Raw genomic sequence first — 15,681 nt, 5'->3', positions numbered from 1 at the left:
GATTTGAATTTTTATTTAAAAAATAATCGCTTATATCTCTTAGAAATAAATGAACAGAATTTTTTTTTTTTTGTTCACGAAAATGCTTAGATATAAATCATTATCATCAATGACTTTTTTCATTAACTAAATAGTTCAAACGATATGAGCGATCACCTCTAGAAAAGTGTTTTCCAAGTGATTTATTTTCCAAGAAACATACGGAGCCTTAATCTCAAAATCGACAACTTGGTCCGTTCTTGTAATGGTACTTGTCTTTGACACAACTGTTTTAAAAGTAAAAGATATTCCGGTAGAACTTTTTCTTATGGGTAAGTTAAAGCTGAATTTTATCAATAATAACGTGGGCTGGCCAATCCCACTATAATCCATAAGAACTTGCTAAACAGACAACTGCAAAACACAATGGGAGAAGAATGCGACAATATAAGCTCAACAAACCTCAATCACCTAAGGCTGCGCATGCCAGTATGGACAAACAGCCGACAATTGAGGAGAGTTGCATTTCGTATTTCAATGCGGCATTCAACATATTCGATTGGACCCACCTTTACTTAAATGCTTGAGTTAATGAGTTATTGGTCAACTTGCATATATGAATTACTTCACATTGCACTAATTTTTCGATGTGAGATTTCTTTAATACAACTCACACTATGTCTCAACAATAAATGGCAAGCAAAAAGGAGAATTTGGAGAGAACTTTCATCTATTTAGTAATCTTTTCTGCAGCAGGTAGGCAACTTAATGAGAATAGCCACCCCGGCCATAAGGGCAAATTTAGGCACATTTGGACAAAGCCAAATAACACATCATTCCTTACAAGCTTCCACGCATCAGAAGATGTCAATTTTTGGACACGAACACGATTAACACGATTATCAAACATGTCACACGCGAGGTGTCGGCAAGATACGATACATTAGCGTATGTTAACGTAGGTACACGATAAACAAGTTTATATAGGATAATCTGTGTTAAAACGTTTAATACGTTTATAGAATATATGAGTAACGCATTACGTGTAAAGTGGTTCGTGGACTTAGTTTTTATTTTTTATTCTTTATGTTTGAGCACTTTTTCATCCCCATCTTTATTTTGCTATTTATTGTTTTGAAGTGAGTGTTAATTTCATAAACTTTTTCAGAATTAAAAATGCTTTAAAAACGACCGTTAAAAGTGTTAAACATGTTTAATTGCATCGGTCAATTTAAGACCGCATATTTATTATTGGAATTTTGATTGATATTTTCTTTGATTTAAGCATATATCGAATCCATTTTGCCTTTGATCCATATAAATACTAATTTAAGTTAGTTCATCAATATCTCCGCTCAAGTTTAATCAGTCTACCACGGATACATCTCATTATTTGATTGAACAATTACACTTGCCAATATTGCCAATAAGAATTATGAAAAAAAATTAAATACACATCTCAGAATTTTATATCCGGTAAATTTTCGATGTTTACGAGTACATGTATAACCTAATAAGAAATTCGATCTTCATATACTTTATTTTTATTCATTTTCTAACTTCTAAACACAATATAAGTAAAATATGGATATCGAGAGATTATAATGGAAATCCTTTCACCGAAATTCGTTCATCGGCTTTATTTTAAATGTGATAAAGGTCCTATGGAGATCTTCGATAGGAGAGATCCAGATAGTTAGAAAATCAACATGTGAGATCCCAATGGAATTAATGGAGAGACTCGTTTTCGGATATAATTGAAGGCAAAGAGGGAAGATTTCGTGAGACTTTGGTTGGCAAATGGATCGAACTCAAAGGGAATCGTTACATATGAAATTGAAAGAAGACAAATGTAGACCAAATCGGAGTTTGACTTGATGGAGTGGGTTTGTGAGCACAATTTCTCCCAAAGGATAACGAACCAACGCACTCGAAATTATGTCGAAGTTTGACTCAACGACAGAGCTTTGAATACGCTTCGATAACATACTAGAGTTTGACTCGATGGTACAGTATTTGGGATAAAAGATAAATGCTGGAGTTTGACTCAATGACGAGAATCTGAAAGCTATAGCTAAGGAAAAATAAAGTGCAGTGCGATAAGTAAAGATAAGATCAATTTGTTGATTTGTTCGAGGGGCCTTTTCCGAAGAGATATGGTGATATTTATAATGATTGAGAAGGTAGTTGCCCTTTAGCAGTTGTGACTTTTAGTGCGCCAATAGCAACCGCATTTGTCCTCAAGCGGTTATTTAGCCTCAAATAACCATCAATACCTTAGCCTCAGCGCAACTTCTTTACTCGAACCAGTTGTGCCCATGTTCTCCACCTTCAAGACTTTTGAGTCAAGATCCCAGTAATTGTCAATAGCTTTCAAATTAGCTATGGATAACCTTTCTCCTGCCTAGTAATTCAATTTTCTTTAGCGGTCCTTGAAAAAGTTCTTGGATCTTTGGCGGGATTAATTCTCATTGGTACCCATGTCTATAGCTTACTTCATCCACCTTTGACATGCTCCCCTACTATGGATATGTAGCATTATCCTTGCTACTTGGACAGGTGGCATTACTCCTTGACGGTATTGATAACTTGCCTAACGTGGCTCATTGATCGATACCTACAGGAATCTTCATGCGCTCTGCACGTGGTCACTTCGTGTTTAGTCAGGTTTGCCCCTCACGTGTTTATCATGCGTGTCGATTTCTCACATTTTAAGCACCTCTGCTGGCTTCTCACATGCACGACATATGTCTCGACGGACAGATTATTTTGAGTGCCAACAATTTTATAATTGAAAATGCTTTCCGTAATCTATCTTTCTTTTTTTTTCAATTTTAAACTCAATAAGAAATAAAATATTTATATAGTTTATCTTAACATGCTTTTTAAGGTTTCAATCCAATAAGAGGTAGAAATTAACATATGACAAATAATTAAGTGACAAACCCAATAGTCGAGTTGGGCGAAATTGTGCCACGTGTCATTCCACGAGGCAAACGCTGAGTGGTTGATGTGCCAGGTGGCAAGCACCAGAGTGCATAATCTCTCAAACTCCAACTTTAAGACGATTTGGAGATTTGCTAAGCTATCTTATTTATACATTGATCAAAGAAATCAGCTGTGGATCTCAACAAGTGGTTTGGGCTGTGATTCACTTGGGCCATGCACGAGCCCTTTGCTCTGCCATTCCAATCCAATCCCACGCGCTCGCTCTCAAAGGGACTCCTCCGAGTTCTCAACCTCGCCATGAACCGCCAAATCCCAACCAGTCTCTTCGTAAGGGAGACGGAGTCGGATAAGCGTTAGCAGTCCGCGAGCTCTTCGCATATGGTTCTCGAGGTGGCGCTCTTTCAAGTGGGTGAGCTCTTCTTCATCTCTAATCCTAACTTTTACGCTTGATTTTGAGTTCCCGCTCACTTTGTTCACAGAGACACACTTTAGTAGTCATTTCCAATCCGCAGTTTGGTTCCCCACCTCCGCGGTGTGGAGGTTTAGCGATATGCGCTTCGGCTGTTAAGATTTTACAGGGTTACATATTAAGCCATGGACTTGGCGGTGCCTGCCAAGCATACCCATGAAGGGTTTTGCTCTTTTCATCAATCTCCCAGGGAAAGCAGAAGGAATAATGGTTCCAAATGGGGTGTTAGGGCAAGTTCTGGTTCAAACTTCAGCAGAGTTATAGCATTTGGCGACGGCAGTGCGCGCTTGGTTGTGTTATCTGTTGATGGTGTTGGGAGTAGAAGTTTTGGGGTTTCCAGGGGATGTAGAAGGCATAGGCTTGATTGTGTTTTCGCTATTTCGAGTGTCGAGACTTTTGATTCTAATGGGGGATCCTCGATTCTGGTGAAATCCCCTCGTGGGTATATAAATGGGAGTAGTTCCTCGCTGGTCACTTCATCTTCTTCTCTCGAGGAATTCGAGAGTAACAATCGTCTCCGCCGGCTGGTCCGGAACGGCGAACTGGAAGAAGGGTTCAAGTCTCTTGAGAACATGGTTTATCATGGGGACATTCCCGATATCATTGCTTGCACCAGCCTGATTCGCGGGTTTTGTAAGCTCGGTAAGACTAGGAAGGCAACTCGAGTGATGGAAATTCTAGAGCAATCGGGGGCCGTTCCTGATGTTATCACGTACAATGTATTGATCAGCGGGTATTGCAGGGCAGGGGAGATTGACAATGCTTTGCGGGTTTTGGAACGAATGAGTGTTGCGCCGGATGTTGTTACGTATAATACTATATTGCGGACCTTGTGTGACAATGGGAAACTGAAACAAGCAATGCAAGTTCTAGACATGCAACTGCAGAAGGGGTGTTATCCCGATGTAATTACGTACACCATATTAATCGAAGCTACTTGTAAGGAGTGTGGGGTTGGGCAAGCGATGAAGCTCTTAGATGAGATGAGGATCAAAGGATGCAAGCCCGATGTTGTTACGTATAATGTACTCATCAATGGGATATGCAAGGAGGGACGGTTGGACGAGGCCATCAAATTTTTGGATAACATGCCTTCCTACGGTTGCCAACCTAACGTCATAACTCATAATATCATCTTGCGCAGCATGTGCAGCACTGGGAGGTGGATGGACGCGGAGAGGCTTTTGGCCAATATGCTTCAGAAAGGTTGTTCTCCTAGTGTTGTTACTTTCAATATCTTGATAAATTTCTTGTGCCGAAAGGGTTTGTTGGGTCGAGCAATTGACGTTTTGGAGAAGATGCCTAGGCATGGCTGCACTCCAAATTCATTGAGTTATAATCCTTTGCTTCACGGGTTCTGTAAGGAGAAGAAGATGGAAAGGGCTATTGAATACTTGGATGTAATGGTGTCCCGAGGCTGTTACCCTGATATAGTTACGTATAACACTCTGCTCACGGCATTATGTAAGGATGGCAAAGTCGATGTTGCAGTTGAGATACTTAATCAGCTGAGCACCAAAGGTTGCTCTCCTGTTCTGATCACCTACAATACAGTCATCGATGGGTTGTCGAAGGTGGGTAAAACTGATCGTGCAATCGAGCTTTTGGATGAGATGCGCCAAAAGGGTCTTAGACCTGATATTATCACCTATTCCTCTCTCATAGGGGGTCTTGGCAGAGAAGGGAAGGTTGATGAAGCAATCAGGTACTTTCATGAATTGGAAGCACTTGGTCTGAAGCCTAATGCTATTACGTACAACTCTATTATGTTGGGACTTTGTAAGACTAGGCAAACTGACCGGGCAATTGACTTCTTGGATTATATGGTCTCCAGAAAGTGTAAACCAACTGAAGCTACCTACACCATTCTCATTGAGGGCATAGCTCATGAAGGGTTCGCCAAGGAGGCGCTGCAGTTACTCAATGACCTTTGTACCAGAGGAGTCATAAGAAGGAGTTCTGCTGAACAGGTAGCTGTCAAGATGTAGCCTAAAACACTTGAGTATATGGTCATTAGGGAGTTCTGGTCTCTATTTCCTGAGTTCTGCAATTTTTGGGGCACATTGTCTTTCACGAGTCTGAATGTGTAGCCTTTTTTTAACTTATAACGTGAGGGAGCTTCAAACCATGTGTTGCCTTCTAAAGCAGGAGCCAGTATAACATTACAGGGCGGTATCGGTACACTGAGTACACCTTTGTTCTTTGAGCTATCCATGGTAAAAATACCTCATGTTTTTCCTTTGTAGCAAGTTACAGATCATCACTTCATGAAATTGCACCTATCTGTGTTGTAATGTTTGCTTTGCTGCTTGGAATTATAGTCCGGTAATACAACAAATAGTCTCTGTGTCCAATTCTGCTGATCAGTGATCAAGAAAGGTTCGTTGCCTTTACGCAGGTCAAACGATATTTATGTTATGTAATGGCAACTTTGGCTATTTCACTCTCCACTTCTTTGGAAGAAACTGACTTTATCGCAGTGGGTTGTATGGCCTATGTGTTCTACATGATATTTATACATTTCTGGAGGCACAGATGCTTGTTTAATTTGCTTTACTAGACACTAGATATGTTTGTTTGTTCTGTCTCCACGAGGCCTTCATCTTTCATCATTTACCAACTGATTGGGTCATCTCTTGGCTAGAGAAGAATCACGCACACTGATGTGTCCATATGTTTAGCCTTCTGTAATTTAACCAACGAGGTATCTGTTAACAGTAAAAGCACCTGGGTTGGTTCTTCTATATGTGGTGTTGTTTTGCCCTCGTTCTTGAATGGGGTTTTTTGGCCAAAAGCTCTAGCATGTATCTTTTCATCACTGATTTACATAGAGCATTTGGATCTACTGCTAACACTTGCTAGATCATAAAAGATGGAAAATACCATGTATTGCTAGGCCTGTGGGGTTTTATTAGTGTCCCATATCGAGCTTCAAATTGAAGACTCGCTTTTTGATGGCACGAGGTGGACCCTTTTATTCAGCCTAATTTGAATATGCTGTCTTTCATATCATCGTTTTTAGCTGCTGCGTGCGAACGAGAACTCCTGCTGGTTGACTGCACATTGCGGGCTCCTGTCAAGTTATTTGTGTTATTCATGGGCACTTTTGGTGAGAGACTAGTGTCACGGGCTCAGAGATTCCTTGGTTGCGGAACAGCCCGTGGGGCGATTGGCGAGTCGTGCAAGACTAGGCTAGCCCTTTTTCTTTAGTTGTTCATGGAACACTTAGGCGAATGTCTTTCTCGTATCGAGTCATACCACGCTCGGCTTAGCCCGGGTATCCTTTGTATCGAGCGATAGCAGACTACATTAGGCACTAGAATTGGTTTCGGTCTGCCATGACCTTATTAGGAGAGCGGCAAATCCCGTCTTCGCAGCTTCTAAATCTCGTCTTCAGAGCTCTTTAAGGGATGTATTCTATCTAATCCTATAACCGCTAGCACCAACTGTCCTAACATCACTTTCACAGATCCAGTTGACTCTTACCTTCTACATTGCTCATTCACTATGTTAGACACCAACAAGTATCACTTCAAGGTTTATGAGTGTGGGAGGATCCGACGACACCAATTGTTCGATCCCTCACATCATACGAGGGACATGGAACTTCCGGCTCGTGTCATTTGCCCCCACTCATTTCCGTAACGCCCTCATTGCGGGTTCCGTCGCTTTCTTGCGACTTTTACTACCATCAACTCCAATGGAGGCGCGCGTTCACCCAACAAAACTATTTTTCCTCAATATGGGTAGCTTCTCTTTCTTTTCTTTTATTTTGATGGTTGTTCGGGTTTTCTTTGGCCACCCATGCAATTCAGTGTAGCACTTTTAGCCAATTGTCCTCACCTTTGGTAGCACCGTTTTGTAGTTATTGTCGCTTTTAAAGTGTGGCGCTTTGGCCAACCGCACTAACCTGGTGGCACCTTTCTTTCTCACTAATAAGCACTTTTTTTTTTCCTCTTTGTATTAGCTAACCAATTGAGGTTTATCCTTGTTCAAACATGGTAGAGGACCCATTTTGAGATTCGCCGAATTGATCTTCCCATTTCAGTGAGGAACCGCTTTCTTCCCGTGTCCTCATTGGCATCCCAAAAGCAAGTCGAGAGCCGCATTTTGTCCAAGCCTTTTATTTTTTCTTTTGTTTTGGTTTCAGCGATTCACTTTCCGCACTCGTAACACCGGGAAGACCACTAGTTTCTTCCAATCACACACCTACGGGAGGGATTCTTGCTCTGATACCATTTGTCACGGGCTCAGAGATTCCTTGATCGCGGAACTAGCCGGTTGTGCGGGACCGGGCCAACCCTTTTTCTTTAGTTGTTTATGGAACACTTAGGCGAATGTCTTTCTCGTATTGAATCATACCACGCTCGGCTTAGTTCGGACATTCTTTGTATCGAGCGATAGCAGACTACATTAGGCACTATAACTAATTTTGGCCTGCCATGGCCTCGTCGGGAGAGCGGCATCGGCTCCCAAGCGGTTTGTACACGGGAGGCCAACCACTCCTTCATGGCTCCTAAGGGATGTATTCTATCTAATCATAGAACTCCTAGCACAAACCGTCCGACATCATTCCCACAGACCCAGTTGACTCTTACCCTCTACGTCGCTCATTCACTATGTTAGACACCAATAAGCATTACTTTACGGTTTATGATTTTGAGAGAACCCGACGACACCAGTTATTCGGTCTCCCATATCGTACGAGGGACACGGAACTCCCGGCCAGTGTTACTAGCATGTCAATCCCAACTGATCTTTGGAAGTTACGACTGAATGGTTTTCGAGTATGCGACGAGAGCATCGCCGCGGTGCATATGTGCCAAGCTAATTCGACTTTTGAATGAGAAGTGTCTGGACTGAATAGAACAAGAGCCCCAAGGAATCCAATGCTTTGGTTTGGGTGTGCTAGAAGTGGGAAAGGGACTCGTTCCTTTGCCAAAATGGATTGAGCCATTCTGAATCACACGGCTCAGAATCATCCTTCATCTGGATCTCTCTTTACTTTGCATATATGTTGAGGAAAGGCGTGAGAGGAATGTGTGAGGAGGTGTGGCCATCCCATCCCACCCAAATGACTGAATGGTCCCGGATCTGATTGATGCGTTGAGTCTTCAGCCATGCTTCCATGTACTAATCATTGTTTTGGCTTGCTAATCCAGGTGAAATTATGAGCTGCAAATGATGTCGATGCCCCTGTTGCTTTTGAGTGGTCTAGTGATGGGGTCTTTAGGTTAATGATTCTCGAATTAGGTATTACTGTCCACTAATTATGGTTTATTATCTGGCTGCTTGATATTGCATCCTTTGAATGCAAGTTTTGTCCAAATCTCGTCAATTGATCTTATTGCTCCCTTTTGACCAAAAATAAAAAAATAAAAAATTTCTTATTGCTCTAGCTTTCTCTCTCTCTCTTAAGGAAAATATAAAACGGTAGTTGTCAAACTTCGGAGTACTTGCAAATTAGCTGGGTCTCTGTGCTCGTCGTGCTCCTCGGTCATCAAGAAGACTTAATAATTGAATCCAAAGATTTTCTTATTTTTTTATGCTGTTTTTCTCTGCTTCAAAATAGCTATCTGTGGCTCTCTGCTTGTTTTGCGGAGAATGAACGATTTTGAAAAACGTATTCTCGAAGATAGATCGTTTATATCACTTACAAAAAATGAATGAACGAAAAATATTGTTATTGTCCATGAAAATATCTAAATATAAGTTGTTGTTGATAGTGAAATTGTTTTTTATCGATTGATTATTTCAAACGAAACAAGCGCTCGTTTTCAAGATAAATATTTCTTGAATCGTTCATTTTTTTTCGCGAAAACAAATGGAGCCAAAATGAAAAATCAAAACTAGTTACAGAAACCTAACCATGATTTCAATTCGAATGCATACGGCTTAGACAAATTATGCCTTGCCAATCGGGCACTCGAGAAACTCTTACGGATGAAGCAATTAGCAGCGACGATATAGCTAGTTTTTGACGCAACACGAGAATGCGACTCGAGTAAGATAGAGAAACAAATTGAAATGCTTTTCATGGTTTTATTTATTTATTTATTTTTGGCCAGATTTCATGGTTTTACTGACCCGACAAGAAATTTTATTAGGGTTTTCGGACATTTTCATTACCGGGGATACTTTTTTGTTGTTCCCCTGTTTACACTATTTTCTCTCTCTACCCCCAAAACATAAACCCAAAAAAAGGAAAGAAAAAAAAAGGGGAAAATCGAAAAAGAGTGGAGGGTGGCCTCACTTTGGCCACCACACACTCAAAATCATTCCCACGGGAGAGAAGACAGAGAGAGAGAGAGAGAGAGATTGCAGACTGCAAAGGGGGAAGTTCCATGGAAATGGAGTCCATTTCCAACAAGAGCCTCCTCTTCTCCTGTTGGGGTCGTCTCAAGCTGAAGCTCCCGTGGCACAACAGAAGCAGCGCCGACCACCACCGGAGGAGTAGCAACAAGAACTCCTCCAGGAGCCTCCTCGCCCGCCCCAACCTCGACTGCAAGTCCATCGCCACCACCCTCTCCGTCCCCCAGCCCAAGCCCATCGGCAACTTCCGCTACGACCCCCTCAGCTACTCCCAGAACTTCGACGACGGCTCCTGGCCCGCCGACGGCGACGCCCCCTCCCGCGGCTTCTCCTCCCGCCACGCCGGCCCCTCCCCCGCCTCAAGCGAGCGGCCGCCCCCATGAGCCGAGATGAGAACCCGGGGGGGGGCGCCGTCCTCCGGTGCGTCGCAGCCGAATCATCCCCGTGTGGGGTTCACTTTCTGTCGTTGGGAGGCATATACAATTACAATACAGCAACAGTTACGTTATTCAGCATCGGAATGTGGTAATCGGTTCTGCACTCTTGAATTGAATTCAAATCTTATTTTTCTAAAGATAGGCTAACACAATTCTTGCTTTGACCCCCAAAAAAAAAAACAAAAAATTCTTGCAAAAAAAATAAATTTTTTTCCGCGAAACAAGCACGCTCTTATTATTTAGTGATTGCATATTGGTAGGCAGTAATAAAAGGCATTATATGCACGATTTTATTTCATTTAGCCACTCCATGTCGCTTTTTCGAAATTCGTCTGACCAAAAAAGTCAATCCTTTGCATGAAAAATAATGTATCGAAGTGGATTACCTAATCAATAATTCTTGCCCGATTACTCAAATCGCGTAATTTTGCTAAATCGAAGCGAAAAAAAAAAAAAAAAAACGGGAGAGAGCAGCACCAATTTGCCTTGGTTGGTGTTTATTATTATCTGTGTCTTGAACATGCTACTCGTTTCACCATATTTTCCGTCAGATTATTTTTTGCATAGGCTTCAGGCGAATTTTGCCCCTGAAATTGTCCGAGGTAGTTCTTGCTTCGAAAGCTATGAAAGGGAGGGTGGTTGTTGCAGGCTCAATGTCACCGTACCTAATTTCTTTATTTTCATTTCATTTGAATCGGGACCTATGCAGATATAGGGCATGACTGTTGGACCGCCGAGAATTTACGTTCTTATGTTGATCAATCGAAGACTTTATGTTAAAGGACAAAAACAAAGGTCCATTATCGTCTCAAGTAAGCCGTTGGTGGAATTCATAGCGCCCCGTAAAATGTTATGAGATCACAAGCAATTGTTCTAAAATATGAAGCTGTACGCGCGGATTTGATACTTAAACGTTCCGACATTTCCCCCGTGTGTAGACAAGATTTCGGCCTTGAAACCGAAACTCGGGAAAATATAATAAGAGAGACAGATTGAAACCCTTGAATATCCTTACTGAGTCGATAACTTGTTTTGTTCGAAGGAAGGTTTAAGATGACAATTCGGCGCGAATTTGAGATCCTCGTGCATTTGAACTTTTTGTATTCATTGCCTCTACGGTAATTTTTTGAAGATGCTCTCAAAGCAGAACACGCACATTGGATCATCTAACGGATGACACCAACAGCTGCCAACCCAACTTCACCAATTCCTCTCGGTAATGGGGCCCTTTTTTTTTTTTTTTTTAAACTGCTGCACACATACGAAACTTGAAATGTAAACACTGCTCCTTCAACAGAGCTGTCGTTTTCTACTTTGAAAAATTCGCCGAAAAAGTCCTAAAACTAGTGTACGGATATCAATTCAGTTCTAAACTATTTAATTTGACAATTTTAGCCTCCAAACCTTTTGACGAATTTACCAATGTAATCATTTCAGACAATTTTGGTCAGCAATCACTAGCGTGGATGTCGATCGTGCTATATAGTTCCAGCATTGACATAGACAATTTTTTATATTTTCAATTTTTTTTTAAAGCTAGCCCTCACCCGTGGCTGGTCGCCGGCCATCATCGAGGCCCGAAAATCAGTAGAGGAAGAAGGAAAAAAATGAAAAGAAGAAAGGAAAAAATAAAAAAAATTATAATTCAAAAGAATTTGAAAAAGATTGTAAAAAATTATCAATGCTAGTGCCAACATCCATGTTAGTGATTAAAGGCTAAAATTGATAAGAAAAAAATGCATTAGCAAACCATCAAAAGGTTTATGAATAAATTTATCTAATTAAAAAAATTAGGACTAAATTGACACAAATAAAATAAGTTTAGGACATTTTTTTGTAATTATCTCATTTCTATTCTACCTTTTGTTTCATTGTCTCCCTTTACCATATTGAATTCTCAATTTCCTTCTTTATTGCGAGGGAATCCGTGGCCATCCCCGCTTATTTCTTTTGTGGAGAACAAACCCTTCATGGGGCGCTAGAAGAGTCCTCACCCTAACTCTAGGTAAGTAGAGTGGCATTGCCGAACTACGTTGCACCAAGAGAATTTTCTATTTGTCGTGTGCCTAAAGTGTGGAAATACGTCATTGAGAAGGCAAATAGGAGCCGAGAAATATTTGAACTATAAATCTCCTGCTATGATACCATATGAAATTTAATGGGATTATCGCCAACTGTTTTAAAACTCGAGTCTTTACATGAAGGTATAATATAATGTTTAAATAGTTCAACATGTTATATCTCAAATAGCTTTGGCTATGAGATCACGTAAGCAAGGTTTCGACCGTTGAAAAAGCGACTGTGACAATTTTCCATTCACTTGAAAATTGAGAGAGTAAATTGGAATTTTGTTTAGAAAGGCATACGACCTGACATTGTACCCTCGTAAAGATTGTATTCGTAAATTGTACAAGGATATTGCATTCCGAGCCACAAATCAGAGTGTATCACCTTTCATTATTATACGACACCGTATTGGATTATACAACATTCTACGTAGTTAAGGCCAGTTGTAAATATGAATTCTTTTATATGCTATACGATGTTTTACCAAGGTATATGACATCTGGTGGTACTTAAGGCAAAAATCATTGTAATACGACGCCTTACCAAAGCTGTCAACTTTCTGGCTTGAGGCGTACGACTTTTTTGACATTTAATCGTACTTAGAGTTAAAATCCTTCAAATTATTTGCGAAGATTGTACGACGTCTTACCATCTAATGTTCCGCCGTGCTTAAAAGCCAATCCTCATATGCCTTTTAGGGCCGTGCTTTTCCGCTCCTCCTCTGATTTGGACACTCCTTTTGTGTGTGTATTTTGACCATACTATCTCTTGTATGACCCACCGCGTATGTTATAAATCTATAAAAGCAATCTCCTTTTGGTCCTCTGTTTCACTCATCTCGATTAGTTTTGGCTTGGAAGCTAGTTCTGGTTCATGCTTCTCTGGTGAGGAGATCGTTGGCGTTGGGAAGAAGATCGTCGTGCCGGAGCTTTCGTCTGTCATCGGTTTTCTCTACTAGTTTGTCTTTCATTTTCTCTCCCACCCCACTATGTTTTGGGAGTTCATCAACATAAATAATTTTCTGCAGCTCTTTAACCGCTTCTCTATCCCAATTTAGATTTGGATCTAGATCTAGGGATTTTACTCTCCCGATATATATTTAGATATAAATCTAGGAGTTACCTACAGGTATATTATTTGTGTCCTTTTAACACACTGTTGTTGTTGTTGATGTTATTGTTCGGCCTTGGTGATGGGGACGTCGAATCTGGACGCGCACCGCAAGCCGTGACATTTGGTATGGAAGTTCTCGGTGTGTGCCCATCATGGGCTTTGATGATCGGCCGCCGCAAGTTCATCGTACCGGATCTACTCATGAAGGATGAGAGTGTACTTTTAGATGCAAGATTTGGTTTTTTATTGTCTTTTGGAAGTTTGAAAGTATTATATGTAACTCTTTCGATTATCAATGAATAGAATCTTTCTTTCGACCAAAAAAAAAAAAATTCTCCTTTTGGTTTGGTCAACTCTTATTATTTTGTTTTCTTTTTTTCCCTTGCGAGTCACACTTTCCTCCTCCTCCTTCACGCCTTCGATATCTTAGTTCTCGACTCTTGCAGGTTGTCTCTCTGTTTTCTCTTTTGCAGGCCATTCTCTTTTTTTTTTTAAGCCTCCCTACTCCTCAAGTCGCAAGCATTGAGAAGATGAATATCAATGGTGCAAATCTCATCATCCTTCACACTTCCATTGGCATTGGCATTGGCATTGGGCGTACCATCAACCTCCCCAACAAGCCCCTTTTCTCCGCTGTACGCAGCCTTTTCTTGCACGATGGGAGGTAATATTTGGAAGCACGGCTTCTCTCTATGAAAGCTCAAATTTTATTTCAACACGAGGGCCTCGTTGGCCGCGGGCAAAGGCGAGCCATGCCCTCCCCTAGATCTAGGTTAGAGGGCCTCGCACAGTGGCTGGCGAGCTTCGGAAACCCTCGATGGTCATAAACAGAAGCAAAGAAGGAAGAGCCAAAAAAGCAACGAAAATTTAAAAAAAAAATTCAAAAAGTATTCAAAAATTGAAATACTATTAAAATATCATTAGAAATTGGCTACATCAGCGTCAGCCGGCCATATGGATTGAATCGGCACAAAATGCAAAAAGGTTTAAGATTAAATTGGCAAAAAAAAAAATAAATAGGTACAATTATAATAAATTTAAGACTGTTTTGATAATTATCCCGGCTCTTATCTATCAATCATTTCATAGGACCTGTTTTCACCTTTTATACGAGTGAAAGCCCTCAAAAAAGTACAAGGTGTAACCACTTAAGATTTCACCGGTTCAGATGGGTTTAAATTACGAATAATTCAAGAAACCACTTTTGTCAACATACGAGTTGAGATGTCATGTGAACAAGTCTTGAAGATCATACTATCATTTTTAATGATCAGCAATAATCCCCTAATGTTTTACGGAGCCTATTTATGTAGCATCAACACGACACCGGATATGAGACACAATACGACACGACACCCCGACAAGTGATTTCTCAAAAAATAGAAAATTTCGACACGTTGGGACACAATGCATAATAAATAAATATTTTTTTATATATGCATGATAAATTATTATTTTTTATGATTTCATATCTTAGGTCTCATAAATTACCGATCTTGACTGAAATTAAGAAGTACCAACAACAACAACAACAACCTAGAAAATTATTCCATCAAACATCGATTGATAGTTTTTTTATTATGGAAATAAAAAAAATTAAAGAAAGAGAGCGAATAGAAAATAAAATATTTTTCAAAGGATGATATTTTAAAAGGAAATGCCAAAAAAAAGAAAAAAAAAGAAAAGGGGAGAGGAGGGTAGGAAGGAAATATTATTTTTTTGGGATCACATAGGTCTCCGTCAGTCATAAATTAGGCAAGTGTAAAGAGCTATTATCGTCCTCCCCCTCCCGGAAAACAACACCTCTCTCTCTCTACTTTCTCTCTCATCTGCGCATCACAACACCCCACATGTTTCCTCCATTGACGAACCTTCTCTCGTGCATCTCTCTTTTGCTTTCAGTTTCCGCGAGATGAGCTCTATTTTCGTCTGGCTTCACTGTCCATCTTCACCTAATGAGCTACCACTCATTATCCTTTCAAGAAGGCGACTTGAGGCGAGGCAAGCGAGGATGCGATCTGAGTCGAGGCCGGCAGCCACGAGGCGTCGAGGGACCTGATCTTCTGATGCGAGGTGGCCTCTCCTTTTCTCTCGGAAATGAAGGCCGCCGAGGGGAAGCGAACGGTTGACCATGTGTTGGAGCTCGGACACGGGCTGACCGCGTGTCTGGCGCGTGTTAGACACCGACATGTGTCCGACACGTGTCCGACACGCGAAAATCTCCCCGAGAGGAGTATCCGTGCTACATAGGAGCCTATACACTAAAATCCTCAAAGAACACACACCACGACGAGAGCTTGCCAAAACCAAGAAAGGCCGATGATCCTCATCGGCCTCCCTAAAACTCTCCTTCAA

General features: G+C 41.0%; 1 protein-coding gene across 2 annotated transcripts; it reads left to right on the top strand.

Moving 5' to 3' along the window:
* Window positions 1–3,207: 3,207 nt before the first annotated feature.
* On the top strand, window positions 3,208–5,728 carry LOC115739572 (pentatricopeptide repeat-containing protein At1g09900). 2 transcript variants are annotated; one of them, XM_030672726.2, is made up of 2 exons: window positions 3,208–3,333; window positions 3,408–5,728. In XM_030672726.2, the coding sequence occupies exon 2, from the start codon at window positions 3,523–3,525 to the stop codon at window positions 5,383–5,385; it is 1,863 nt and encodes a 620-aa protein (XP_030528586.1). In that variant the 5' UTR covers window positions 3,208–3,333; window positions 3,408–3,522; the 3' UTR covers window positions 5,386–5,728. The 2 variants fall into 2 exon arrangements, with proteins under 2 accessions (XP_030528586.1, XP_030528587.1); XM_030672727.2 differs by having other exon boundaries at window positions 3,208–3,337.
* Window positions 5,729–15,681: the final 9,953 nt, after the last annotated feature.

The sequence above is a fragment of the Rhodamnia argentea genome, chromosome 2 (assembly GCF_020921035.1).
Source record: "Rhodamnia argentea isolate NSW1041297 chromosome 2, ASM2092103v1, whole genome shotgun sequence".
NCBI classification, from domain to species: domain Eukaryota; kingdom Viridiplantae; phylum Streptophyta; class Magnoliopsida; order Myrtales; family Myrtaceae; genus Rhodamnia; species Rhodamnia argentea.
Note: the sequence above shows the minus strand (reverse complement) of the source record. Positions and strands in the feature narration are given on the sequence as shown.